Source organism: Melampsora larici-populina (genome assembly GCF_000204055.1).
Source record: "Melampsora larici-populina 98AG31 unplaced genomic scaffold MELLAscaffold_5, whole genome shotgun sequence".
NCBI lineage: Eukaryota > Fungi > Basidiomycota > Pucciniomycetes > Pucciniales > Melampsoraceae > Melampsora > Melampsora laricis-populina.
This window is the reverse complement of record NW_006768769.1, coordinates 740,768-765,516: the sequence shown is the minus strand read 5'-3', so window position 1 is coordinate 765,516 and position 24,749 is coordinate 740,768. Positions and strand designations below refer to the sequence as shown.

General features: G+C 46.5%; 5 protein-coding genes across 5 annotated transcripts; 3 read left to right on the top strand and 2 right to left on the bottom strand.

Moving 5' to 3' along the window:
- Positions 1-3,863: 3,863 nt before the first annotated feature.
- MELLADRAFT_103066 (uncharacterized protein) lies at positions 3,864-5,318 on the top strand (the record flags this gene model as incomplete). The annotated part of the gene is made up of 6 exons (XM_007406198.1): positions 3,864-3,938; positions 3,991-4,374; positions 4,442-4,594; positions 4,654-4,754; positions 4,811-4,960; positions 5,015-5,318. The coding sequence occupies 6 exons, from the start codon at positions 3,864-3,866 to the stop codon at positions 5,316-5,318; spliced, it is 1,167 nt and encodes a 388-aa protein (XP_007406260.1).
- Positions 5,319-5,932: 614 nt separating this feature from the next.
- Positions 5,933-6,271, top strand: MELLADRAFT_60196 (uncharacterized protein; the record flags this gene model as incomplete). Its single annotated transcript, XM_007406199.1, has 1 exon — positions 5,933-6,271. The coding sequence occupies one exon, from the start codon at positions 5,933-5,935 to the stop codon at positions 6,269-6,271; it is 339 nt and encodes a 112-aa protein (XP_007406261.1).
- A 4,376-nt stretch (positions 6,272-10,647) lies between these two features.
- MELLADRAFT_103065 (uncharacterized protein) lies at positions 10,648-12,615 on the bottom strand (the record flags this gene model as incomplete). Its single annotated transcript, XM_007405879.1, has 7 exons — positions 10,648-10,761; positions 11,223-11,375; positions 11,425-11,673; positions 11,919-11,977; positions 12,019-12,079; positions 12,297-12,392; positions 12,454-12,615. 7 exons carry the CDS (start codon positions 12,613-12,615, stop codon positions 10,648-10,650), a joined length of 894 nt encoding a protein of 297 aa, XP_007405941.1.
- Positions 12,616-13,776: 1,161 nt separating this feature from the next.
- MELLADRAFT_103064 (uncharacterized protein) lies at positions 13,777-14,344 on the bottom strand (the record flags this gene model as incomplete). Its single annotated transcript, XM_007405878.1, has 3 exons — positions 13,777-13,827; positions 13,893-14,063; positions 14,096-14,344. 3 exons carry the CDS (start codon positions 14,342-14,344, stop codon positions 13,777-13,779), a joined length of 471 nt encoding a protein of 156 aa, XP_007405940.1.
- An 8,008-nt stretch (positions 14,345-22,352) lies between these two features.
- Positions 22,353-22,924, top strand: MELLADRAFT_103063 (uncharacterized protein; the record flags this gene model as incomplete). The annotated part of the gene is made up of 2 exons (XM_007406200.1): positions 22,353-22,430; positions 22,487-22,924. The coding sequence occupies 2 exons, from the start codon at positions 22,353-22,355 to the stop codon at positions 22,922-22,924; spliced, it is 516 nt and encodes a 171-aa protein (XP_007406262.1).
- Positions 22,925-24,749: the final 1,825 nt, after the last annotated feature.

The following is a 24,749-nucleotide window of genomic DNA, read 5'->3' as shown; positions in this document are numbered from 1 at the left end:
ACATGGTGTTACACATGTAATCTGTTGTGTCACACCCCTTTGTATTTGTAATGTCACAGATTTCCAGTACTATGCATCATGAATAATACACATGTGACATTCTATCTCTCTTTGATTCATGGGGAGGAAAAGGTGTTGACACTACAAGAAAGATAATATTTTCTGGGCAGAAAATTAAATTATTGATACACAAAAATATTGAGAGGCCAGGAGGAGAGCAAAAAATGAATAAAAATATGCATCTTGTTCCCTGCGTTGGGAACTTCACTCTGCATATTTTTCCGTATTTTTACAGTCCATATTGATAAGTGTACTAACAATAAACCTTCACAATCATCCAATTACAACCTGTAACAAGCACTGAAATTTGGCTCATTAGTGTTTAGAGAAACTTTTGATTTCTGAAAATACTCATAACTTTTTCAATTCTGGTCCAAAACGCTTGATTTTGGGTGCATTGGTAAGCTGGAATTGTCCTTCAAATAGCTCATAATAAGACCACACAGCATGCTGGTCTGCTGAAAAAGATATCATCTTTTTTATACATTTGTACATACAGATCCATAGATTGATTGGCATACTAGCTACATAGTTCTTGATCTTATGAAAGTTCGAGAGGAATAGTTCAGCTTTCTAATGCACTTAAAATCGAGTGTTTTGATGCAGATTTGACAAAGTTATAGGTGTTTTCAGGTATCAAAAGTTTCTCTAAACACTAATGAGCCAAATTTCAGTGCTTGTTACAGGTTGTAATTGGATGATTATGAAGGTTTATTGTTAGTACAATAATCAATACGGACTGTAAAAATATGGAAAAATATGGAGAGTGAAGCTCTCACCGCAGGGAACAAGATGCATATTTTTATTTATTTTTTGCCCTTCTCCTGGCCTCTCAATATTTTTGTGTATCAATAATTTAATTTTCTGCCCAGAAAATATTATATTTTGTGTAGTGTGAACTATTCCACACAGACTTGTTCCCTGACAGGACGTGGCAGGCTCCAGGTGTCACATCCTGAGTTGTTGAATACTGCGGAACCCTCAATGTATTTACCCTATGTTTTCCAATACAAGGTGTTCCTGGATCTCAAACTTGGGACAATACCGCCATCGCTCCGCTGCATATAGCCGCTGCAGAGCAATAGCAGAGCAGTCAATACATCCGCTGCGGAGCAATAGCAGTGGTCAACACATCCGCTATATACGCCGATAAATATAGCAAATGCGGGAAAACTCATAGCAGATTTTTTGCTCCACAACCTGTCAGGGCTGGGTGTCCTCCGATATATAGCGGAGGGAACGTATACAGACTGTGTGGACTGTCTTCCTCAACATTTTTTATCAATTGGTCAAATTTTCCTAGTTCTTGAGTAGCATGACAGGATGTTGTCCACCATGTTCTGGTTGAAATCATTGTATTCGACTTCCATATACAAACCACACAAATAACAGGTCAAGCAACAAGTTTAATTCATACACCTTCATAACTTATACAAAGACCTGATCAACTCATTCATCAATTTATAGATTCCATTGAATTTTATTCCAATGATGTTTTCTCATCTTTCACTATGTAGTGTATTTCAAAGATTGGCTACAGTTGACTCTGAAATAACCCATATCCCCAATACGCCATACTCTACCCTAACCCATAGTTTTTGGCCTCCATATTTTTTATGGGTGGGGAAAACAGGCCAAAAACCCATAACTCATAGCTTTTTTTTTGAAAATCAAAGCCAAAAACCCATAGTTTCCCACAAAAAAATCAAATATTGCACCATAGAGTCTCAATCCATCTGCTCAGCAAGATCTTGAGCAGGAGATTCAAGAACTCATTTCATTGAATTGTTCATAAAAAAATATGATGCCCATTACAGAACTCCTAAATCCTACCAATGAGCCGACGAGTGGCCTTGAGACCTGGAGTCCGGAGGAAATCTTTGAAGCAATCATACTCCGACTTCCTTAAGTCGGCCAATGTAATGACAAATTACCTCAGACACAAAGATTCTGAGGAAGCAAAATCTTGTGGGAGGGCTCTTTGGCAAGCTCTGCGTACATTCAGTGCAGCTTGTTCCAAAACGCTAGTCCAGCCCAACCTATTGTATTTCCTTGCTTGCTCTTCTTGAAACGTATGCAATTAAATCACATCCTCTCTTGCCTTCCGCAAAAAAATCTCTGCAATAACCCATAACCACTAATATATGGGTTATTGCAGAGAATCCTGATAGCCCATACTCCAAGATAACCCATACTTTTTGGGTTCCATAAAAGGGTATGGGTTATCTCAGAGTCAACTGTACCTATAAAATAAGCTGATAGCAGAAGGGTCGATCAATCAATTCACGGGATATTTGGCGGTTAGTTGAAATATAACAGGATCTAAATGGTCCTAATCAGTAGTTGTGAATTGTGATTTCTGATTCAATGCTTATTTTTATTGAACTGAAACTCATTAAAACCCTTTCTTTCTTTTTTGAATTGAGGTGACCACACAACTTTTTCTAATTCTCCATTCCCATTTCCACTCTGGAATTTCATTTTGTACTTGAATAGACTTATGCCCACTCTTGTATGTGATCTATCTTGGCACATGTTGGTACATCACTGTTTTGTTTATTTTGTGGAACTACCTCAAATTTCTCTTTTCCAATTGAAAGAGCAGCCTTGAAATGTGTGAGTGAAGCTTCTGGAGTATTGGCTAAGTGAGTGATATGGAGGCAAATCATATGAGGAGCTGTAGGTTCAGAACAAGCAATACATTGATTGAGAAGCTGGGTAGTCAACATTTGATTTCAGATTACAACATTGCACTATCAGTGTTTCAGTGCTCTTGAAAGGATGATCTCAATAAAAAAGGCATGAAGGAATCAATTTGCAAACCTTGCTAGCCGCTTTCGTGTCCACAGACTCGCGCTTGATCAAAGCCAAAATTTCATAAGTTGTGTGCTACATAGCGCGAAAATTGCAATTTCTTTGCTCCGCAACTGCGTGAGAGTTTTTTCCTCATAAATCTATATACTTAAAGCAATGTTCTTCCCAACCGTCTCCCCTCTTCAGCCTTAATTTCCCTATTCCTTACTCTACCAAATACTCTATACCCTATACTAACCTATACTCAGCCCTATACCAAGCTATACTCAGCCTTAGACTTACGTCTACCATCCCGATTGTTGCTTCTCTTCAGCCTCAATTTCAATACCTCCCTCATCCACAGCCGACACACCGCAGCCGACTCTACCCAGCTCGGCCCCCACGAGCAACCCATGGAAGACCTTGGGTCCGCCTGGCCAAGGAACCTTATTCAAATCCAACTTCTGGTCAGGCTACAACTCTTCCTTACGGAAGGGCCTCTACATCCTACCACATAACCTTACGACACTTTCTTTCCTAGCCTGGACCTACCCAACTACGCCACACTCTCACTCTGCTCCTGCCTACACAACCCCGCTGCCAATGACGTACTCTCCTCTTGCAGCTATCCATGATTGCCTAGGTCAGGCCTCCGAGTGTTCATTCTGTCAACTAACCAACGCGTGGGCTACTTCGATTTTAGTCGCATCTCTAGGCTAAACTCACGATGTCCAATGTGGTCAATGCGCTACCGCCCTGGTCACTCCAACCCTTGTTCCTCCACCACACAACCTTGCAGAGCTTCGGTATCGACTATAAAGGTCATCGACGCACTGACCTAATACCAATGCCGACTTTCACTCTCCATCTCTATCTGTATACTTTCGCATCCACATTGTTTAGCTTTCACTCTCATATCAATCTGTTCACCGACCCGCATCGATTATCTCTTGGTCTCATCTACCGTACATTTATACAAACTCAGCGCAATTTCTCAGCATTCAACATCCATGTCTACTTCTAACATTCCCCTCAAGCAATCCCACGTCCTCACGATCTCAGGTGTTGTCGAAACCGGTGCTTTGGTCAGTACTCCAGCAATCTCTTTCCTCATCCTTTACTGACTCCGACCCGCAGCTCCCACCGTCCGACAGCCGTAACTATTCATACCGGGCATGTACCGTTGCTATCACTACAAAAGGGTGGAACTCGGATAACAACAAGGAATATGACGGTAAATGGACAGCTTACTGTTCCCCTCTTGAAGTACCCCACGAAGGCGAGTGCTTTGTTACCAAGGCTCGATTCCTGCCAGTCAAGGACACCGCCGACTTCAACATGTACTACGAAGCAGACCATAAAATATTTGTTGGTACTAGTGAGACGTTCACCGGTGTTCTCCATAACAACACTGCCCTCACCGGCCTTGGTATCGTATCCAGTCGCAGAACCATGCCGGCTGATGACGATACCAAGTCTGTACTTTGCTTCGTCATGAAACATATTGATTATCAGCCCCAAGTGAGCGATGGCATTTGTTTTGGTGCTCGACATTCTTTCTCTAACTTATTTCGATCCCAATTTGTAGGCACGCAAAAACCAATACTTCGAGATTGAGTACAGAATCCGCCCAACTCGAAACATGGAACAAAGTCAAAAGCTGGTACAGGTTGGAAGGGAAACTTTAATATCTGGCTTTATCGTTGATTTCGATTCTGAGGCCAATAGATTCATTGTCGAGGTGAGCCTACAACGCATTCACGTCTTGCTGCTTCGGCTCATCACTTTCCCCTCCCCCAGGTTACGTCTGTCAGTCCCTGTACAGGCAACGAAGGTAGTGGTGCGACGAAAACTGATCCATCTGGCCACGTCACACCGGCAGGGCGCGTCAGGCCCGCGAAGTGAGCCTCTCCTGCTCTCTCCCCTTCCTCACCCTGAAGCTTACTGCTCTCTATAGACATGTTCCGACTCCAGTCACTCCCACCAACGCCGTCGCTGGTCCGTCTTCGGCGCCAGCTGCAACAGCGTCCAACAAACGGAAAGCTGCAGCAGCTGAGGAGCCCATTCCCTCCCCACTTGCTGCCGGCCGGCGAACTCGACCTGCTAAGTGCGTCCCTAACTACTTCAACAGTCTCCTTCCTCTACTAATCTATCTTTCCAGGCATCTACCCAAACCGCCTGCAACAACTTCCAAAACTCCACGCACGCAGGGCAAGGGTAAAGCCAAAGAGGTCTTGGACGATCCTTCCATCGAGTCGCCTTTGCCAGATGCTAACATGTCCGACCCGGAAACAACCATTGCTCAACCTGCAACGGCTGTCAAGCGAGCGCCACCCAAGAAGGCCCCGGCTGCAAAAGCCAAGAAGAGCAAGGCATCCACCAAGGTCGTCGTCATCCCAGAAGAGCCTGAACAAGACGATGAAGATGCTGCTGAGGAAGATAATGATTGGGAGATGGAGGAATGATCTATTCATTGCTTTGTACTTGAACCGTGATCGTGGCTTTTGATGCATTACTTTTCTTTTGTTGATAGAGTGCATAGTGTATATACCTATTAACAAGTCCGTACGAAATGTTTATAGATTGTTGATAATCCACCTCTGTGTGACCCTACGCCAATGTGTCTTCAGGCAGCCGTACAACAAACGAGTCCCATTCGAAATTAATAATCTACTAAATCAACCCGTGCCAAAGTCCCGCGAGGTAGACGAAATATAACGCCCGATTTGAAACTGGCCTGCAATAATTGTTCCTAGCCACACTTCCATTTGTGCCGAGTCTCTTGCCATCTCTCGCCCACCGGCAATCCCCTTACAAACTTAATATCCACCTCTCCAGTCCACTTTACTGCTTTGTTTTCCCTTCTCACATTCTAAACTGTTTGCCAACATTGTTTGGCTTCACCAACAGGAAAAGCACGACTCCACAGATCACTGACGCGAATTCCGCCTAATAGGTTCATCCGCTCCATGTCTGCCCATCACCACCTCGCTGTCAACGCTACTTATCTTCCGCACCAACATACTCCCATCCAAAAGTCAACCTGTCAGAATACCCCTGTGTGTCGCTTTCAGGCTTCATGGTTAACCACGGTCCCGCCGTACGCAATGCAGAAGAGAACACCGAGGCAGCTATCAAAGCGCGGTTTGGAGCAGAATTGCCGTACAACATCGGCGCCTGCGACGACCCGTGCTCCTACTGCGGAGCACTGCACTGGAAATTGGAACGCCAACGCGGCACTCTCACCGCTGAAACCACACAATACGCCGCCTGCTGCCAGGAGGGTGCGGTCAAGCTGCCCAGTACTACCCATGAGAATGAACTCACACCCGAATTTTTAAAGCACCTTCTCTCTGACCAGGACCGAGGTAAGCACTCCCCTTCTCCCAATTTGCTCTTTGCTGACTTACCTCCCTAGCCTCCAAGGACTTCAGAAAGGAAATTCGCCGCTATAACAACGCCCTCTCCTTCGCCTCTACTGGTACTAAGCAAGACGTCTCTGTAGCTGGTAATGGTGGCTCCTGGACTTACACGATTGTCGGCCGCCTCACTCACAAAATTGGTTCCCTTTTACCAACCCCGGGTGCGACAAGGAAGTTTGCGCAAATCTTCATGTATGGTGATCAAGGCGAAGATGAAGCAATGAACCGAAACGCCCGAGCTGGAGGTGGCCTCGAGCCAGGAATCATCAAGATTTTACAGAACTTTCTTTATCGGCATAATCCATTCGCGAAATTGTACAAGTCTGCCAAGCAAATCCTTGACGGAGCTGCTATCAAAACAATCAAAATAAAGTCAATGGCATTGAATGGTTGAGACCCAAATCGCTACAACTTTCCAACATGCAATGAGGTTGCAGCCGTCATTGAAGGCGACGGCAAGATAGGATCAAAAGACCGCGATATCATTCTACGACGCCACGATGGCCCATGACAACGGATTTGCGAGTTGAACACCAACTATTTCTCCCTGAGGTATCCCATCTTCTTCATGTTTGGGTCACACGGCTGGGACGAACATTACCGGCACATGAATAACAAACGTACGCCTTTCCATCTCAAATCTTAGGGGGCACTGTGCTGACATTGAGCATACCAGGCAAGAGCGGAAAGGTCTCCAATCTTGAGTGGGCCGCCTACACCCTCTTCACCCGAACTGGTGTCTTCTCACCCATTCTGCGGGGTGGTCGCCTGTTGCAGGAGTACATCGTAGACATGTATGTATGTGTTGAGAACACCCGGATGAAGTACTTCAAGATGAACCAGAGACGAATTCGCGCCGAGCTTTATAAAGGTGCAACCGAAGCTCTGACCAACAACGATATGACCGTTGGCAAACGCATTATACTGCCCTCATCCTTTATAGGCGGACCTAGAGCTATGCACGAACTGTATCACGATGTGATGGCTTTAGTAAAGGCTTACGGCCCTCCTTCCTTCTTTGTGACGATGACGGCTAACCCTAAATGGCCGGAAATCACTGCGGCGCTTCTACCTGGCCAAACCTCAGATGACCGACCAGACTTAGTTGCACGTGTCTTCGAACTCAAACTCCGAGAACTGCATGAGGACCTATTCAAGCGAGACAGACTAGGCACGAACGTTTCTTATGTTCATACTGTCGAGTTCCAAAAGAGAGGAAACCCTCACGATCATACCGTTTTAATAAACGACACCCCATCTGCCCCGCGAACGCCTGCCGCAATTGATATAGCTGTTTCAGCAGTACTTCCGGACCCGGAACACTCACCAGATTTGTTTGAACACGTCACCCAGTACATGCTACATGGGCCATGCTACGAAGGTAAGGCCTGCTGGAATGGATTTAAGTGCAAATATGGTTACCCGAAGGAGTTCACACCGGAGACAGCGATCACTGAAGAAGCATATCCCAGCTATAAGCGGCCGGATGATGGTAGGTTCTTTGTGAAAAATGGGTACTGCTACACCAATCGAGACGTTGTCCCGTACAATCCCTTTCTACTTCTCAAGTTTCAATGCCACATCAATGTGGAAGTCACACTTGGAATGAAATCCATCAAATATCTCTACAAATACATCTCCAAGGGTCATGATCGCAGTGTCGTTAGCCTTGAGGTTGAGAACGAGCCGAATGATTTCGTTGACGGGCGAACTCTAGCTTCTCCTGAAGGTGAGCTATTACATTCATTGCAACCAGAGTTCAACATACTGACAATGACGGTACAGCCATTTGGCGTCTGTACAAGTATTCACTTTCAGGTTGCTACCCCTCCATTACCAGGCTCATGCTTCACCTGCCAGATTTGCAACTCGTGTATTTCCAGAACACAAGTAGTCTGAGAAATCAACTTGATTCCGGTCAGGCCCGCCGAACGACTCTGACAGAGTTCTTTGCTACTTGCAACGCTGGAGGAATCATCACAAAAACAAACATCCCAGTCCGATCCTTGCTTTACGGGGACATGCCAACCTATTACTGGTGGAACAAAGGCGAGAAAGCTTGGATACGGAGAATCAACAATACCATTGCCGTGGCACGTCTTCACTTTGCCTCACCGTCTCAGGGTGAAAGGTACTACCTTCGACTTCTTTTAACAACAGTCAAAGGCCCTACTTCATTTGATTTTTTGAAGACGGTCAATGGTCAACTTCATCGCACGTTCAGAAGTGCTGCGGACGCTTTGGGCCTCTTGCTTTCAGATACCCACTTCGACGCCTGCCTGGAAAACAGGCAGACAATTACGAGAAATGTTTGGCCTCATACTAGTCCACAGTCCGCCTGCCAATCCGATCCGGCTTTGGGAGGACCACATGGATGATCTTTGCGATGACTGTGAATACCAACTCGCACTGGTTTCGCCCAACTTAAGACCAATACTTGCACAGATCTACAACTATGGACTATCTCTACTCGAAAGCTGCGTCTTGAGCATGGGGAAGACTCTGGAGGAAGTGGGTTTGTTTGATGTCGATCTTCAACTGCTCTTCGAGATTGGTGGTGGTACAACCGACGATGACGAAAGAATAGGCGAGCCCCCAATGACGACGACACAGCTTGAGGCAGCAATCGGTTCGTTGACCGCAGAGCAAATTGAAATCTTCGACTTTGTCCGAGGTTCAATCGAGTCGGACGAGGGAAATATGCTGTTTGTTGATGGCCCAGGGGGTTCCGGCAAGACCTATCTACTCAATACCTGCCTGAATTACTGTCATACAAATAATATACCCTTTCTAGCAGTCGCATTGTCCGGGATAGCCGCCCTGCTGCTGATAAATGGGGGGACTGCCCATTCAGTCATGAAGATACCCCTCTCGCCAGACGACACATCGACGTGCAATTTCACAAGAGCGGACTCGACTGGGCGCCTCTTGGCGAGTGCAAGGTTTATTGTTTGGGATGAGATATCTATGATAAACAAAGACGCGATTGAGTGCGTGGATCGTTCAATGCGGGATCTACGGGACCTGGATCAACCATTTGGCGGTTTAACTGTACTTTTCTCGGGGGACTTCCGCCAAATCTTGCCTGTCGTGAGAATGGGCACGTTACAAGACTCAGTCCGGGCGTGCATCAAGAACTCTTACCTTTGGAATGCCGTGACGCAGTTCAAACTAACAACGAACATGAGGCTGCGTCAGGGCAGCAATGATCATAACACCCAATTATTGAATGAATCATTTGCTAAGTGGCTACTACAGGTTGGAGATGGTCAGCTTCAGTCAGAGACAGTTGCCCGCATTCCTCTACAACACGTTAAGGTGATTCCATTCAATGTCAACGCAGCCTTTGATAAGACGGTCGTCAATTCTTTCTATTCAGACGCTACGGCTTTGTTAGAAAGGCAGGCCTGGGCACAAATGGCAACCTTTTTCTCGGCGCGGATTATAATCACACCGCTAAATAAAACTGTGGATCGAATCAATGAGATGCAAGCTGACTGGGCGGAGCAGGTCAGCGTCGACATCCTCAACTCCTTTAACTTCTCTGGTTTCCCGCAACATGACCTTGAATTAAAGGTGGGATGCGTAGTAGTTCTGCTTCGAAATCTACATCTACGCCGAGGTCTGTGCAATGGAACCCGCTTACTAATCCTGGCTTTGTCAGACAATGCGCTGTACTGCTTGATCATTAACAGGCCGAAGAAAGGTGTAGAGGTCTTCTTGCCCCGTATAACGCTACAACACCCAGGCGACGCAACGGTGCCAATAGCGTTCCACCGTTCCCAGTTTCCGGTAACGCAAGCCTTTGCCATGACCGTCAACAAGTCACAAGGCCAGACGGTTGAGAGAGTTGTGTTGGTCTTACCCACGCCTGTATTTGCTCACGGTCAACTCTATGTGGGTTTATCAAGGTGCACATCGGCCAAGCATACGACTGTGTCACTGGCTGGCAACAACGAGGTCGAAACGGTCAACGTTGTTTCGAAAAGCGCGATTCAATAGGGTGAGTCAGAGGTTCATTTCTTTCTCCTCTTGCAGCTCACCCTGCGAACGGTTGTTAAATTTTCATTCTCTCACGTGTGATGTACTTCGAAGTAGGCAGGTTTCGCCGGGCCGAGTGTAATCTGTCTGCCATGGGACTTTCTGCTCAGTAGCTACAGGCGGTTGACGTGTATGTTACCAACGCAATGGGTCACTTTAGCCTTTACATGCAATGTACCATTCTATGGCGTCTACCTTCAATAACAAAATTTACGACTGGCCAGATTGCTTCTGAGTCATAGCAAGTCTGCATGAGCGAACTCTAGACAAGTAAAAGAGAGCAACTCAAAGTGTGAAAAGTGAACTACGATTAGCAAGGCTCACAACCATCTCATCCATGTGAATGTGCTAATACCCCTTGATTGATCTGGTACAGTACTAGCCAGGTAGGGTAGGGTAGCTGAACATGTACAAGCAGTCCATGCCTAGCCATTCTCATACCTTGCTAATAAGAAAACTGCCAACTGGATTATATCAGCAGAGCAAAGGACATACAGCTGCTACAACTCGAACTCTAAAAGAAATGAGATCTAATGAAAGCAGCAGGTCTACTCATAGATGGGAGTTTACAAGGTACATCTAGGGTTGGAGATGATCTTGAGAATCTAGACATTTATCATGACTGTGTTTGATTGGTTTGAATACATTGCATTCATTGTTGTCGTGAAAGGCAAAACGCTTGTGAGTTGATCGAATGATGGGAGTACGTTGAATTCGCCCGGGATTTCAGTCGAAACGCTACGTAGGTTAGCCCGGCGCGGGGTGGTGAGTGAGGAAGTTAGTGCTTTAATTGGATGCTCGCCGTCTATGTAAACTTCGAATGGGGCCCGCCGTCGGTTCCGAATATGCTGCCCGTAGCTGCTCCCAGTCAGTCTACTATCCAGGGCGGTCCAGCGTTAAGCTTACCTTGACAACCCATTTCCCACTTCGACGGAAATAGTGCATGACTTGGCCGTGAAAGTTAACAACGTTGCCCAGGCCGAAAACATCCTCACCGATTTCTGCTACCACCTCAGTCGAGACTTCGTAGATGACGTTGAAGTGAATAACCCGCCCTGACTAGAGACATGTCAGCTAACCTCGCCGTGCCAGAGGGGAATTGACGTACACTTTCGTCCGAGACGTTATGCAAGGCTACAACGATCCAACGATCCAAGTTTTGCCGGCCAAAGCGCAATACGTAGCCTCGGCTACGAACCGTGATTACAGGAAGGGGAACAGGTAATTGAGAGGCGTAGTCGTCTTGCTCAATAGCAAACCCGGGCCTGACTCGAACCATCGTATCACGGAGTTCAGGTCTGGCGTACACCTCCCCAGTCAGCCAGATACAGCGGGCTCTGCCAAATGGAGCTGGCTCCTGCCCGAAATGCACAAAGACTTGTTATGCCAACGACGACTCATGGGTAGGTAGATAGGGGCTGGAAACCAGTGCGGATGGAGAGTGCTTGAGGACTGTCCCAATACCTGCGTACGCATAGAAAGTTAGCAACAGACCACTCTCGGGCCGTCCCAAAACTCTACGAACTGACCGCTTCGTCAAGTCGAAAAACACCACTGAAATTTACCGTCATACGAGGATCGCGAGGGTGCGCCATGACTCACGAAACGGGGACGAAGAGTGAGGGGGACTGCATTGGGCGATCCAATGGGTAAACACTTGGCTGTTGTTGAGCTAAGTTCGTACTGGCAGAGAGAGACTTACTTGGATTATGGCACGACAAAAGCGTCCAGGCGCCTGACTTGATCAAGACAAGCCGACTCGGCTGACAAGCACGTGAAGAACGTTAACTGCCTGACTTTTGCTTTGAATGTGAATATAGAAGTCTTCACTATCCAAATATGGTCCTGGAGTCTTAGACGGATATGTCTTCAAATCAGTCAGGGAATGTTCTCCTGAAAGGTCCCAACTGGACGCGACGAGATGTCCTGAATCGAGACATTCAGGGCAATCTGAGGTACAGAATGGGTTTGGGACAGTACAGGCAACATTGGGTCCTCCAATGCGAATGGAAAGATAGAAGGGCGCGAAGATTTGACCGTAGCTTCAAAGCTACTAGCGACGCAGGTCGAGGGGTCCTACCGAGAATTTGAACAGAAACATCAATTCAGAATCTTCACTATGCCACCCCTCATTGACCTGTCGATTGAGTTGAGCGGCACAATCAGACTTGGGGTGAGCTCTCTCCCCTTCTACGTATTTGATGCTTGAGCTGACATAGCTGTTAGTCTTCGACTGGTTCGGACGAGCGGCAGTCGTACTGTGCCATTGCAAGAAATCCACTCGACGCCGCGGACTCATCGGATTTTGAAATCACAATCGAGAACAGTATAGTCCTTGCGAGTGGTGCCACCGTTGCTTTCGTTGGCCACGCTTTATGCCCTGCAAGGAGTGGTTCGACATTTGTGACCGCCGAGGAGGTCTTTCATCTCACGCCGACTCTGGCGGCTTTGGCCCACAAATCGTTGAATGTCATTGGTGTTGCGGGAAGAGGTGAGATCATAAGACGCAAGTCTGTACGGCCAGACCTAGGTGCGCAGGGTTGGTGGTGACTATGGCTGCGTCACAACGTTTGGCTTCCGAATGTGAGCAGAAGGTCTGCTCTTACTGTAATAACATTGTACTGACGAGTCATGACAGTCAGGGGAGGTGCTACAATTCGGGGTGCTATACACTGACAGGGAAGGTATAATCGCGGGACTAGCTACGGAAGTGTGCCGCCCTGGCACGATCATAAGGATGGTTGGTACTCTGCTGAAGTACGTCGAGCAGGAGAGGACATGGATCGTGGTAGTTAGTATCCCCCTAGATCCGTTTTGTATCAAGTTACTGACCAGAGGGGTTTGTCAGGCGACGCGAATTGAAGTAGCTGCCGCAGAATGAGGTGCTGGAGAGACTGGAGCGCAACTCAGGCATTAACAGCTGCTCGCCCTAGGTGTATTCACTGGATTGAGTCGCATAGGCCTTGGGCGGCGGAGGTCCCTGTCCCTGGCCAAATCCTTGACCACCTGCTACTGAAACCCGAGTTGTAACCATAGGTCCATTTCATGACAAATCAGATACATGCGATTGAAGATGTGTTAGACAATGTAGATGGTATTGGCAATCGTGAGGAGATGTGTGGCGAAATACAAATAGGGGTGAGAAGCAGCGGAGAGTAATTGAGGTCTGGTTGAGTTTGAGCGTGTTCACGATGAGTGAGGGAAGGCATGATGCGAGGAGTCAGAAAGCCGGGCGAGGTCACATAGACAGGGCTGGGATTGTCTACGTCTAGAAGTGATCCTTACATCAGTCGCGAGGTCCGAGGTCAGCGATGATGAGACGAAGGAACGTGTGGGTTCATTACAAACTCTGAGGCGAGACAGGTTCAACACGGTGATGAAATCGAACTACAGCAGTTCGTGCTATCGCGGCGGCGAGTTCATTTTTGACTGCTGCTGGGAACATGCATGAAGGCTGCGTTCAGACGTTGAACTCGAGAGCCCATGGTTGCATTGGTTCTGCTTCAGTCAACTGTCAATGCTTGAGTGAGTCAGTAAGGCAATTCAAGTGCGGGCCTTTATGAGGTGCAGACATACATGTATGATCCATCGACCGTGGCCCTGATCGTAACCAAAGATCCTACCGTTGAAGCCCAGAATATTCCCAATGGCAAACAGCTCAAGACCAATTTCTCGCATGGTGGCACGTTGGAGAGTGTACTCCACATCGAAGTTGACTATGTTTCGGTCCTGGTAGACGGTGGTCAGCTGCGGCAATGACGGCGCGAAGGAGAGCTCACAATAGGGTCATAGTCACGATGGCGAGCCCTGACAATCCACCGGTGTTCTTGATGTGAAAAATGGCACTCCGTAACCCTGCCGACGCTTGAGATGTAGGCTCGCTGAGAGAAGTTATTAGTGTTAATCCTGGGGTCGAAAGTGGCGGATGCGGTGGATGTGAGGATAAGGGTGGTGTGGCTGTTGTGGGAGCGAGGTAAGAGCGTGCCACGTAGCAAGTAGGAGGTGTTGGCCTCGACTGGATCACTCATAGTAGGTGACGTAATGGTCACGGGGATGAATTCGGGCCGGTCAAAGCACACAAATATCTCGCTGTCATATAGGTGACGGGCCGTCGGTTGGCTGCATTCACAGGGGCAAAAATTGATGCTCACAACTATGTGAGCATTGAAATGTTCCTGTTTTGTTCCCATTTGTTTCCCATATGTTTCCAATTTGTTTCCCTGCTCTTTCTGCTTGTCAGCTGATTACATGATCATCTGGAACTGAGCAGACAAACTAAGCCTTCCTCAGCCTTTATTCCTGAGCAAAGAAGTCTGAGGAAGGCCTGATCCATCTTCTCAGCTGATCCTGAGCAGCATTCCCTGGTTCAATAAGTTCCAAGGAATGCCACTAATGTATAGCTTAGGGGCTGAGCTGAACTGAGTATTCCCTTAGCTAAGTCTCTGAAGCATCCCCCAGACGGATCACAGAGCGCCAAGCTTGCCTCAAGCTTCATGGCTCCGGAATGAAGCCTGAGGCCTGTCTGCTTGTTCAACTGAGCTGCTCAGCTATTCCTCAGGGGCATTCCTGAGATCAGAAGGCCCCGGAGGAACTCACTGCTCATTGGCTGAGGGGCTGCTCAGCTAGTCCTCAGGGGCATTCCTAGCCGGATCAGAAGGATCCAATGGATGTCACTGAGTATTGGCTGAGGGGCTTCTCAGTTGATCTCAGCCCCTCAGTGTGAAAAACTTTATCTGGGGATATCACTGAGGATTAGCTGAGCAACTGAGATAAACTGAGCAGATGGGATGGCACTTTTATCAGGCTTCATTCCTTAGCAAGGAAGTCTGAGGGAAGTCTGGCCCATCAGTGATCCACTCAGGGGATGCTACTGAGTATTTGCTGAGCAGCGCAAATGGGACGCCCCTGTGCAGGCTTCTTCACTGAAAAATGAAGCCTCAGGAAGGTATAGTTCACGTGCTCATCTTCATTTTGAACAAATTGCTGAGTATTCAGTGACCCATGAGCTGATCCTGAGTACTCATTGGAAATCAGTTATTGCTCATCCAAGATGGAAATGAGCCTTCTCAACAAATGTCAAGTAAGATATGAGCACCACAGGCTGATCACCGGAACACAACCAAGATTTTGAATTGAATCAATCTGAAAGAAAACAAATCTTTTTTGGAGAATTCCGAAAAGTCTACAACGCTCACATGTATGTGAGTATCTATTTGTAAGGTCTGTATGACCTTCACTCGAGATCACAATAACAGGGACGCTGTGAGGCACAGCGGGACAGGGTTTCTAGAACCCAAGAGACTTTTTATATTTCAAACCAACAGAGATCCCAGTAAAGGAGACTGGTTCCGAAGGATATGAGGTGGGAAGTCAGTCCCAGATCACTCTAACCATCATAACCACAACTATAGAACAAAGTAAGAGAAAATGAAAAGAAATAAGACGTACCTGGTTCCGAAGGATATGAGGTGGGAAGTCAGTCCCAGATCACTAAGGAACCAGGAGTAGAATTTGAAAACAATATATATAACGAAACAGCATCCTTAAGTTTAAGTCCTAATTATTAAGTATTTTGATCTATGTGTAATGTAATGACCGTAGGTCTTACAGTCTTCCCTCCTATGAAAAGGATAGACGTCAATAAGTTGATAAAAAGTAAAAAGAAAAAAGAAATAGAAAAGCAAAAAAACATAATCATACTAAAAGGTTTCTATTTAAAAGAAAAAAGAAATGAGAAAATCAAAAAAAAAACCATAACTTCAATTGAAAGAAATAAAGAAAAAAAAAAAAAAGAAACTAAAATGATAAAGTGAAATAAAGAAGAAAAGAAAAGAGAAGAAAGAAAAAAAATCAAATGTGTATCCCGGTCGTCCGTGAAAGTTGTCCTCGTGAAGACCTAATGGGCAAGACGTCGAAGAATTTGTGCTCACAGAGTGGCCGAGGTATGTTTTTTTTTTTTTTTTTTGACAACTTTTGGGGTAGTAGAGACCCGGCGGTGCATACTTTGGAAGGAACTTACTTTTGTAATCCTCGTCCTAACGGTGCACCTCCTTCATCCTCCCGATCCACGTAGGGTTTGACCTTCGAAATGTGAAACACTGGGTGCCGTCTGTCACCCTCCGGTAAGTCGAGCTCCACGTTTTGACCGTGATTGAAGGATTTCACCACCTGATAGGGACCCTCAAACTTCTCTTTCAGTTTCGCCACCCCTACCATGTGTTTGCCTTTCCAGTCTGCTGAGTCCAAAAGCATCCACGAACCCACTTCCACCGGATCTGTCGAGCGCACACGTTTGTTGTGATGGAGTGCTTGCTGCACACGACTCGTCCAAAGCGCATCCTTGGCCGCCGCCCACGTGTCTTCTCGGAGGCTGATCCATTTGGTTAACGAACTAGGATCGGTCTCTTCTATTGGTTGTGCCACGAGTGGGCGTTGCGGTTTCCCAAGTACTAGTTCAAAAGGGGATTTGCCCGTCGCAACGTTGATAGCGCCGTTGATGGCGTATTCAACCGCTGGAAGAGCCTCGAGCCACTTGCCTTGGCGTTTGGAGGTGAAAGTCCGCAAAATCTGTCCTACCGTTCGGTTGGTCCTTTCGCTACGCCCATCAGCTTGTGGATGGAAGGCCGTCGACATGTGAAATTCAGTGCCGATTTTCTTCATGAGCGCTTTCCAGAACCCCGACGTCCATGTCTTATCACGATCACTGATGATTGATCGTGGGGCGCCAAAGGTTCCTATCCAGCCTGTGAATAATCGTGATGCTGTCTTCTCGGCGGTGTCAGTTTGACAGCACGGGATGAGTCTAGCAAAACCTGATAAACGACACGTGACCGTAAGAAGCATGTCGTAGTTGTTGACTTTCGGTAACGGTCCTACAAAGTCGATTGCAAGGCAATGGAGGGGCGATTGCGGCATTTGAGGCGTCAACATATGTCCTGTTGGAGCTTTCGTAGAGCTTTTGATCCGCTGACATACGTCACATGATTGCACGAAAAATTCTACATCCTTTGCCATCTTTGGCCAAAAAAAATCACGGCGTAAGTCTGAAACCGTCTTCAAGTAACCTAAATGACCCAACCTAGAATGCGTTTCTTCCACAAGCTCCTGCCTCAAGCCGTTTACCGGAGGTATGTACAGCCTACCTTCAATGAAAAGTAGTCCATCCGACAAGGAGCATTCGTCGCGTAAAGGCAACACTGATGTTATAGCTTTGTAGAAGCTGTCTCCCACATAACCTTCTTGAATCCTGGTCTTGACCCTCGGCGATAACTCCGGTCCAGCCTCGATCAGTGCTGCTACGCAGTCTACACCCTCTGCCCCTACCTCCTCGTCTTCTACATCCTTCCTAGATAAAGCGTCTGCGACCGTATTTTCTTCACCTCTTATATACTTGAATTCTACGTCATAATCAGCCAAAAACTCAATCCAACGTGCTTGTCGTCGACTCAATGTCTTCTGCTTCATGAGATACGTCAGGGAGTGATGGTCACTCATGACATTCACCTTCATGCCTAGGAGCAGCATACGCCATTTGTGTAGGGCGTGGATCACCGCCAGTAGCTCTTGTTCGTGTACCGGATAGTTACGCTCGGCTGGTGTCATCTGGCGAGATTCGTATGCGATTGGCGAAGCCAGTTTCCAGTCCTTGCCTTGAAATAGAGCAGCTCCTAAACCCGATCCACTCGCGTCGGTGCAAAGCCAAAGTGGATCCTCAGATTCGAAGTCAACATTCTTGAGGTGTGGTAACGACGTCATTAGACGTTTAATGTTCTCAAACGCGTCATCCTCCGCTTTCCCCCAAGCAAACTTCTTCGGGTCTAGTTTTGAGCTGGTCAGTGGAGTGAGCTTATGAACGTATTTTTGCAGCCCCCAGATGAATTTCTTCATCCACTGGACAGTACCTAAAAATTTCTTTATCCCTTTAGCTGATTTTGGCGTCTTCCAGCTGAGCACCTGTGCTACCTTTTCGTCGTCCACTCTGATACCTTCCCCTGAAATCCAATGTCCTAGAAATTTAATTTCACTCCTAAAAATTTTGGTCTTCTTCCGACTACAGTATAAGTTTGCTTCTCGGAGACGTTGAAGAACCAACCGTGTATTCTTGATGTGTTCTTCTTCTGAGTTTGAAAATACCACAATATCGTCAAGGTAAACCACGCAGATTGAATTTAATAAATCTCCTAGCGCCTCTTCAAGTCTCCCTTGATGTGTACTCGGAGCGTTTGTCAATCCCATTGGCATCACAACCCACTCATATAACCCGGATGGTGTGTGTACCGGTGTGAGGGGAATGTCCGCTTCCCTCATTCGAGTTTGAAAGAATGCATTTGTTAAATCAATGATGGAAAAAAACTTGCCACTCGCCACCAGTCTGACCAACGTGTCTACATTAGGTAAAGAAGCACGGTCCCTCACGGTCTGACTGTTCAAGACGCGGTAATCACATACCCATCTTGGAAGTTCGTTAGGGTCCTTCTTCGGTATAATCAGGCTGGGCGAAGCGTATTGGCTCGTTGAACGACGTATTCTTCCAGCGGCTAAATGTTGATCAATCAGAGCTTGCCAAGACTTCAGATGTCTCACCGGATAAGTATATTGTTTCTCCTTGATGACTGCCTCTGGATCCTTGAGGATAATCTTGTGTCTGATCTTGGAGCTTTCATTTTGCATCTTCTCGGGAAATGAACCATCCGTAAACAAGCCTTCCTCTTCAGCCTTGTCTGAAACTGCTGGTATATCGGACGGAAATAAATCTTTAAATTCCTCAAAAAATTCTCTCTCTAATATCTCTCCTCGCTCTTGTTCTGCCAAACTTGCTGCTGATAAAGCCTTTTCACGCTTACTCACTTCTGCCTCCCAACCTTCTGTCACTCTCACTGGTTCAACAATCCGCGGCACATTCTCACGCAACTCTCTCTCTTTCATCTCAATCAAACGCCTATAATCAATAATTTTCATTCCACTTTGCTCGCAAACAATGGCCCTTTGGCAGACAGACACAGAGAATTGAAAGATTCTAAAGAAGGGGGTGCCTAAAATCATATCAAACTCGCCACCCACATCTCCTAACTTGAAAAATGTTCTGTCAAATCTTCTCCCTGATACCTCGTCCGAAAGATTTGCGATCGTGAAGTGTGTCAACAACGGTGGAGGGGAGTTGGTTGTAACTGCCAAGCCTAGCTGCGTAGGCCGAACCAATTGGCGACGGTGAAGTTTAAGCATTTCCGCCGCTTGATCTGTTAATAAATTAATTTCGGCCCCTGGATCAGCTAAGGCTCTCAATTGTTTGCCATTGCACATGAGTTCGATAATGACACGAGGAGCTTTGTGTTTGGGTACGCACTCTTCTCTTTCAGTTTGTTTGAGTTCCTCATCCAAAGCTTGCAACGCAGCGACCGAAGCTTGATCAAGTTCTGGAAATTCGGCGGTCGCGGCTGCCTTGGCGTACGAGATTGGTGGTCTGCCAGCTGGAGGTAAGGTAGCTCGTCCTGCTGTCGGCGCTGAAGATGGAGGCGATGACCGAGCCCTTGGAGGCACGTAGTTGGCTGGTTTTGGTGGAGCCACGTATCCTGGAGGGAACGAAACCTTCTGTCTGACGTAATGTCCCTTGCAAGCACGGTATTCGCTTCCACAATAGCTTTTACAGAAATGACAGATGCCCAACACATCACGATACGATGCGATCTTCCACTGATACTCTTCGTCGGTCAATCTTGGTGCTGAAGTGTAAGACGATGAGGTGCTGGCTACATGGGGTCGAGTCGGCCCAAAAGAGCTGGGCTGCGCGGCGACCCGAGACTTCTTGTTGATAATTCTTGAGGCGATGAGTGAGTCATATAAGGTTTCACATTGACTTTCGAACTGATGGTAAGTGAAATCCTTGTCGGCCTTAGTATATCCCCAGTACAGCTTCACTCCAGCCTTGAGTTCTTCTAGCATACCATACTCCACGAACTTTGCTAACTGGTAATCGTCCAACTTGACGTCATCAAAATTGATCAAGTTCTGAATTGTACGAGCTCGAGTACTATAAGTTTTGAAGTCCTCGTACGACGACATGCGTAAGTGCTGGGCTTTCTCGTACAACTTGTCCATCCAATCGTTAGGCAAGCATGCTGCGAAAAGAGTTTTCACAAATGAGTGCCAAGAACCTCTGATGAATCTGTCGAATCCTCCTTCGTAGAAGGCATGAGCGTTTGGTTCAGTAAGGTAGTTGCCGACTAAGGTGATTCGATCTTTGTCTAGTATGACGCCCTTGGTACGAAAGAAAGTTTTCAAGGATGAAAACCACGTCAAGAAAGCTTCGACATCGTGATACGGACCCTTGAAGACAGGTCCATCAGCTGTGCGGAATCTCGTGAGGTCGATGCTGCCCTCCTCTCTAGATACTGTCGTCGCTGCGTCTGCTGCTGCATTGGTCTGATTTTCTGCAAGTTTTAAAACAATTTCTTCTAGCTTTTCCATGCGTCTATTCCCGGCAAGCTGAGATTCCAGAACGAGTCTAACTAGATCGGGCATAGGCTTGTCGTCTGCTGCTGATTGGCCCTGCTCGCTCATCGTGGCACAACCCTGCTTGCTTTTCAGATGTTGTAAGTACAGCGGTGCGGTCTTAAATGGTAGTAAGGTGTCGGTACGTTGTCTAGAGGGAGTATCTGGCAGAGATGGTTGCTGGCTATTAGAAGAGTCTGAGTCTGGCTGAGTCTGAGTCTGAGTCTGAGTCTGAATGTCTTGCTTGTTTTCTAGCTTGGCGAGTCGATTAGCTTTGTTAGCCGCTCGAATAATCGCCTCTGGGTCTGGCAAAGGTCCGGCTTGACCAATTGGGTCTGATTTTCCCGCAGTCCTAGTATTCATACGAAGAAAAAAAGATGATCGACCGAATGGTCGGGATGGTTCTCCAGAGTGTGGAGAACCAGAGGTGTTTCGAACTGTAGTGAGATAATATGGTGATTGAGTACAATTGAGTTGATTCGGATTGAATGAGATTAAGTTTCAATTGGTATGGGGTAATTAAAATTGAACAGTTCGAAGTGATCGCTGTAAAGTTGGCGTCGGTGTCTCGGAATTGGGTTTGAGAAAAAAAAAGTGTAAGGTCTGTATGACCTTCACTCGAGATCACAATAACAGGGACGCTGTGAGGCACAGCGGGACAGGGTTTCTAGAACCCAAGAGACTTTTTATATTTCAAACCAACAGAGATCCCAGTAAAGGAGACTGGTTCCGAAGGATATGAGGTGGGAAGTCAGTCCCAGATCACTCTAACCATCATAACCACAACTATAGAACAAAGTAAGAGAAAATGAAAAGAAATAAGACGTACCTGGTTCCGAAGGATATGAGGTGGGAAGTCAGTCCCAGATCACTAAGGAACCAGGAGTAGAATTTGAAAACAATATATATAACGAAACAGCATCCTTAAGTTTAAGTCCTAATTATTAAGTATTTTGATCTATGTGTAATGTAATGACCGTAGGTCTTACACTATTTTGGCCCCTGTGATTGCGTCGAGACCTACAGGGACAACATCAGACAGACCGTACAACAAGTTATCCAGGCGAATCAGTACTAACTCGGTTGCCTAACAGAAGAACGGATCGTATATGGACTGGCATTGTAGGTAGTTCCATTGGGTCAAGGTATGTCGAGGTCGTATGTGGGCAAGGCAAATAATGGAAGAGGCATTGCGATAGCCCCACTTACTTTAAGGAACCCTGGCGAGGCCGCGTGGCAGAGGGAGATATGACTGAGGTTGTTGGCCTCCGAGTGCTAAGCCTGACGATTTTGCCCAGATGGGTCGGTTATTGAGGTGGCTGGGTTGATTCGCGTGAGAAGGCCAACAGTGCGGAAAAAGGTGATTTTGACGCCTTAGTAGGATGTGCGTCGGTGGCTGAGGTAATTTGTATTTGAAGAGGCGAGTCAGCTGCAAGATTACTTTGGCCATTCCACTCCTACCTCAACCTTTTTGTTAGATTCCAACGAACCCTACCAGTTAGAATCAAGATCAGGCTAAATTGACCACCACTTGAAGAAATCGCCCAGATGGCTGCTGCACTCGGAGTTGGCACTTACGAACGACTGCCGATGAGATGGTTTGGTGTATTGAATGTACTTGTCTTGGTAAGTCCGGTTTGGCTTTGTCTTCAGCAGTAACTGACATCATGCGGATGGGTTAGCGATGCCACAGTAGTCGTCGGCGTAGGGCTTACGATGCGATGGTGGATTTTGGAGGTACCGGAAGGAACTCCTCGCCAGTGTTACTGATTGAGGAGGGCGCGGTGCAAGGACAGCATTTGGTTGGCCTGTGTAGCTTGAGCGGAGTTATAGTGCGGGGAGGCCGCGAGCGGTGTGCCCAATTAATACTAGATCGTGACACATCGAGTGCTGGCCAGGTAGATGGGTTGGCGCGAGTGAATGGGCCGGGGTTGACTGTGTCAGGGCGGGGTCTGGTATTGCGTGATGCCTTGGTCTGCACTGACAGCTTCGGGGACGAGTGGCGGGTCGCCAGCCTGATGCATAGGGAATGGGACAACAGTGTGAGCTACGATCAACTTCAAACGGCGAACGATTTTAGCTCATGTGTGACTGCAGTGTCTGGAATTCAGAGCCTTTGAGGTGGAATACATTTACGATGTGAGCGAATTAGGCGGGCAGCGAGGGTGGTCTATGCCCACTGATGAAGTGGTTGACTTTTCAGCGGAGGTGGTCAGTATGGCGGGACAGGGAGGGAAGTGGATTGTCAAAATGGTGGATGTGAAAAATCAGATGTTTGCCCAGTAAAGGCGTGCTGTTATTATTGTCATAGAAATCACAGATCCCCCCCTACCGTCGAATAGACTCCAACAAACAGATAACATGTTTTATTTTCACTCTTCCCCCTACTTCATCGCCTTATATTACTAAACTAGCATTACACGTGTATACTACATTAAGCAGCCAACAGCAAGTGCATCTTGCGGTCTGTGTCGAAGAGTCCTTCACAAACCGGTATGTTGCCAACAAGTACCGTACTAGTACCAGAGGGTGGCGGGCCACCCAGTACTAGAGGGTGGCTGGCCACCCAGTACCTCGTAGTCATTTATAGAAGTGGTCCCGCTCATAGCAGAGGCTTCGCTCCGCAGCAGAAAAGTGTCAAGATTCATAGCATTGCGGAGAAATTCTGGTGGTGCTTGGGAGAAATCAATTCTTATTTCTTTGCACATAACAATATCACTAAGAAACACAACAGCTGAGATCTGACCAATGTATCACATCCAAGGATACTCAGATTCTTACACGCAAGTCATATTTATATGTCTGCAGTGATGCCCTAAACAGGTCCAAATTTTGGACTGTGTCCCAATCTCTGTTTAATTGACAAACTGTATTAAGTGAGCATTTTAGCTCTCTCAAAATGGCCCCCGCAACAGGATCTCTCCCATGGCTGGCTGTCTTTAATTTTGATCATAGTTTCAAAATCATACCTTGATTTTGTTCTATAAAAACATCATCTCAATCATTATCATCATCCTAATCTTTGACTACATTCAATTGATTTCCCCCCAAAGTTGAAGGTTTGATTGGAATGATTTCAATTTCTGAAAAAGATTTGAATGATTTTGTTTGTCCACAAATGGTTTAACTGAAGCTCAAGATCAATATGAACATTTGAATAAATAAAGGCCCTTGCTATTTGCAGCCCACACGAAATCCATGTAGGTGCTGCCAAAACAGCGCCTACATGAAGGTTTCCCACGAAAAAGCGCCTTCATTTATGATGTAGGCGCTTTTTCCTTTTTCAAATGACGCCTACAGGCTGAAAAACCAATGTAGGCGTCATTTGTGTACGCCTACATTCCAAAAATTAAATGTAGAAAAATAAAATGTAGGCACTTTTTTTAAGCGCCTACATTGTTTTTTCCATGTAGGCGCTTGAGTTAGTTATAAGGGTCTTATACACGTGTGAATATAAATCTTGGTATTAAATTATAAGGGTGGTGAGATTAATTATAAGGGTGTTGGTATCAAATGATAAGGGTATTAAATGTAAGAGTGCGCATTTGATTATAAAACTAGCACCTTAGCGGCGGGCGCCGCTGTCTGTCACCCTGTCAAGTTTTGTTGTATGTCTTAATTTGTAACATCAAGGATTTCATGAATTCCCCTTGAGTACATTGCAACATAACCAGATAAACTATATTGATATCACCTAAAAGTACTCATCTCCTTTTTCTCTAATGTGCTCATCATGTCAACCAAAACAAACAATGGGGATGGAAAGGATGAATCAAGAGCCAAGAACCAAGAACCAAGACCAAAATCAAATCAAAAAAGTATTGAATAAAACACTATCTGAGTTATGATTACAAACTCAGTTTAGCTACTTGATGTTGACTTTTGTTGTTTGAAGGTTGGATCTGCTTACTTGGTGGTCCCCATGCTAATGACTCTCCTTGGGCA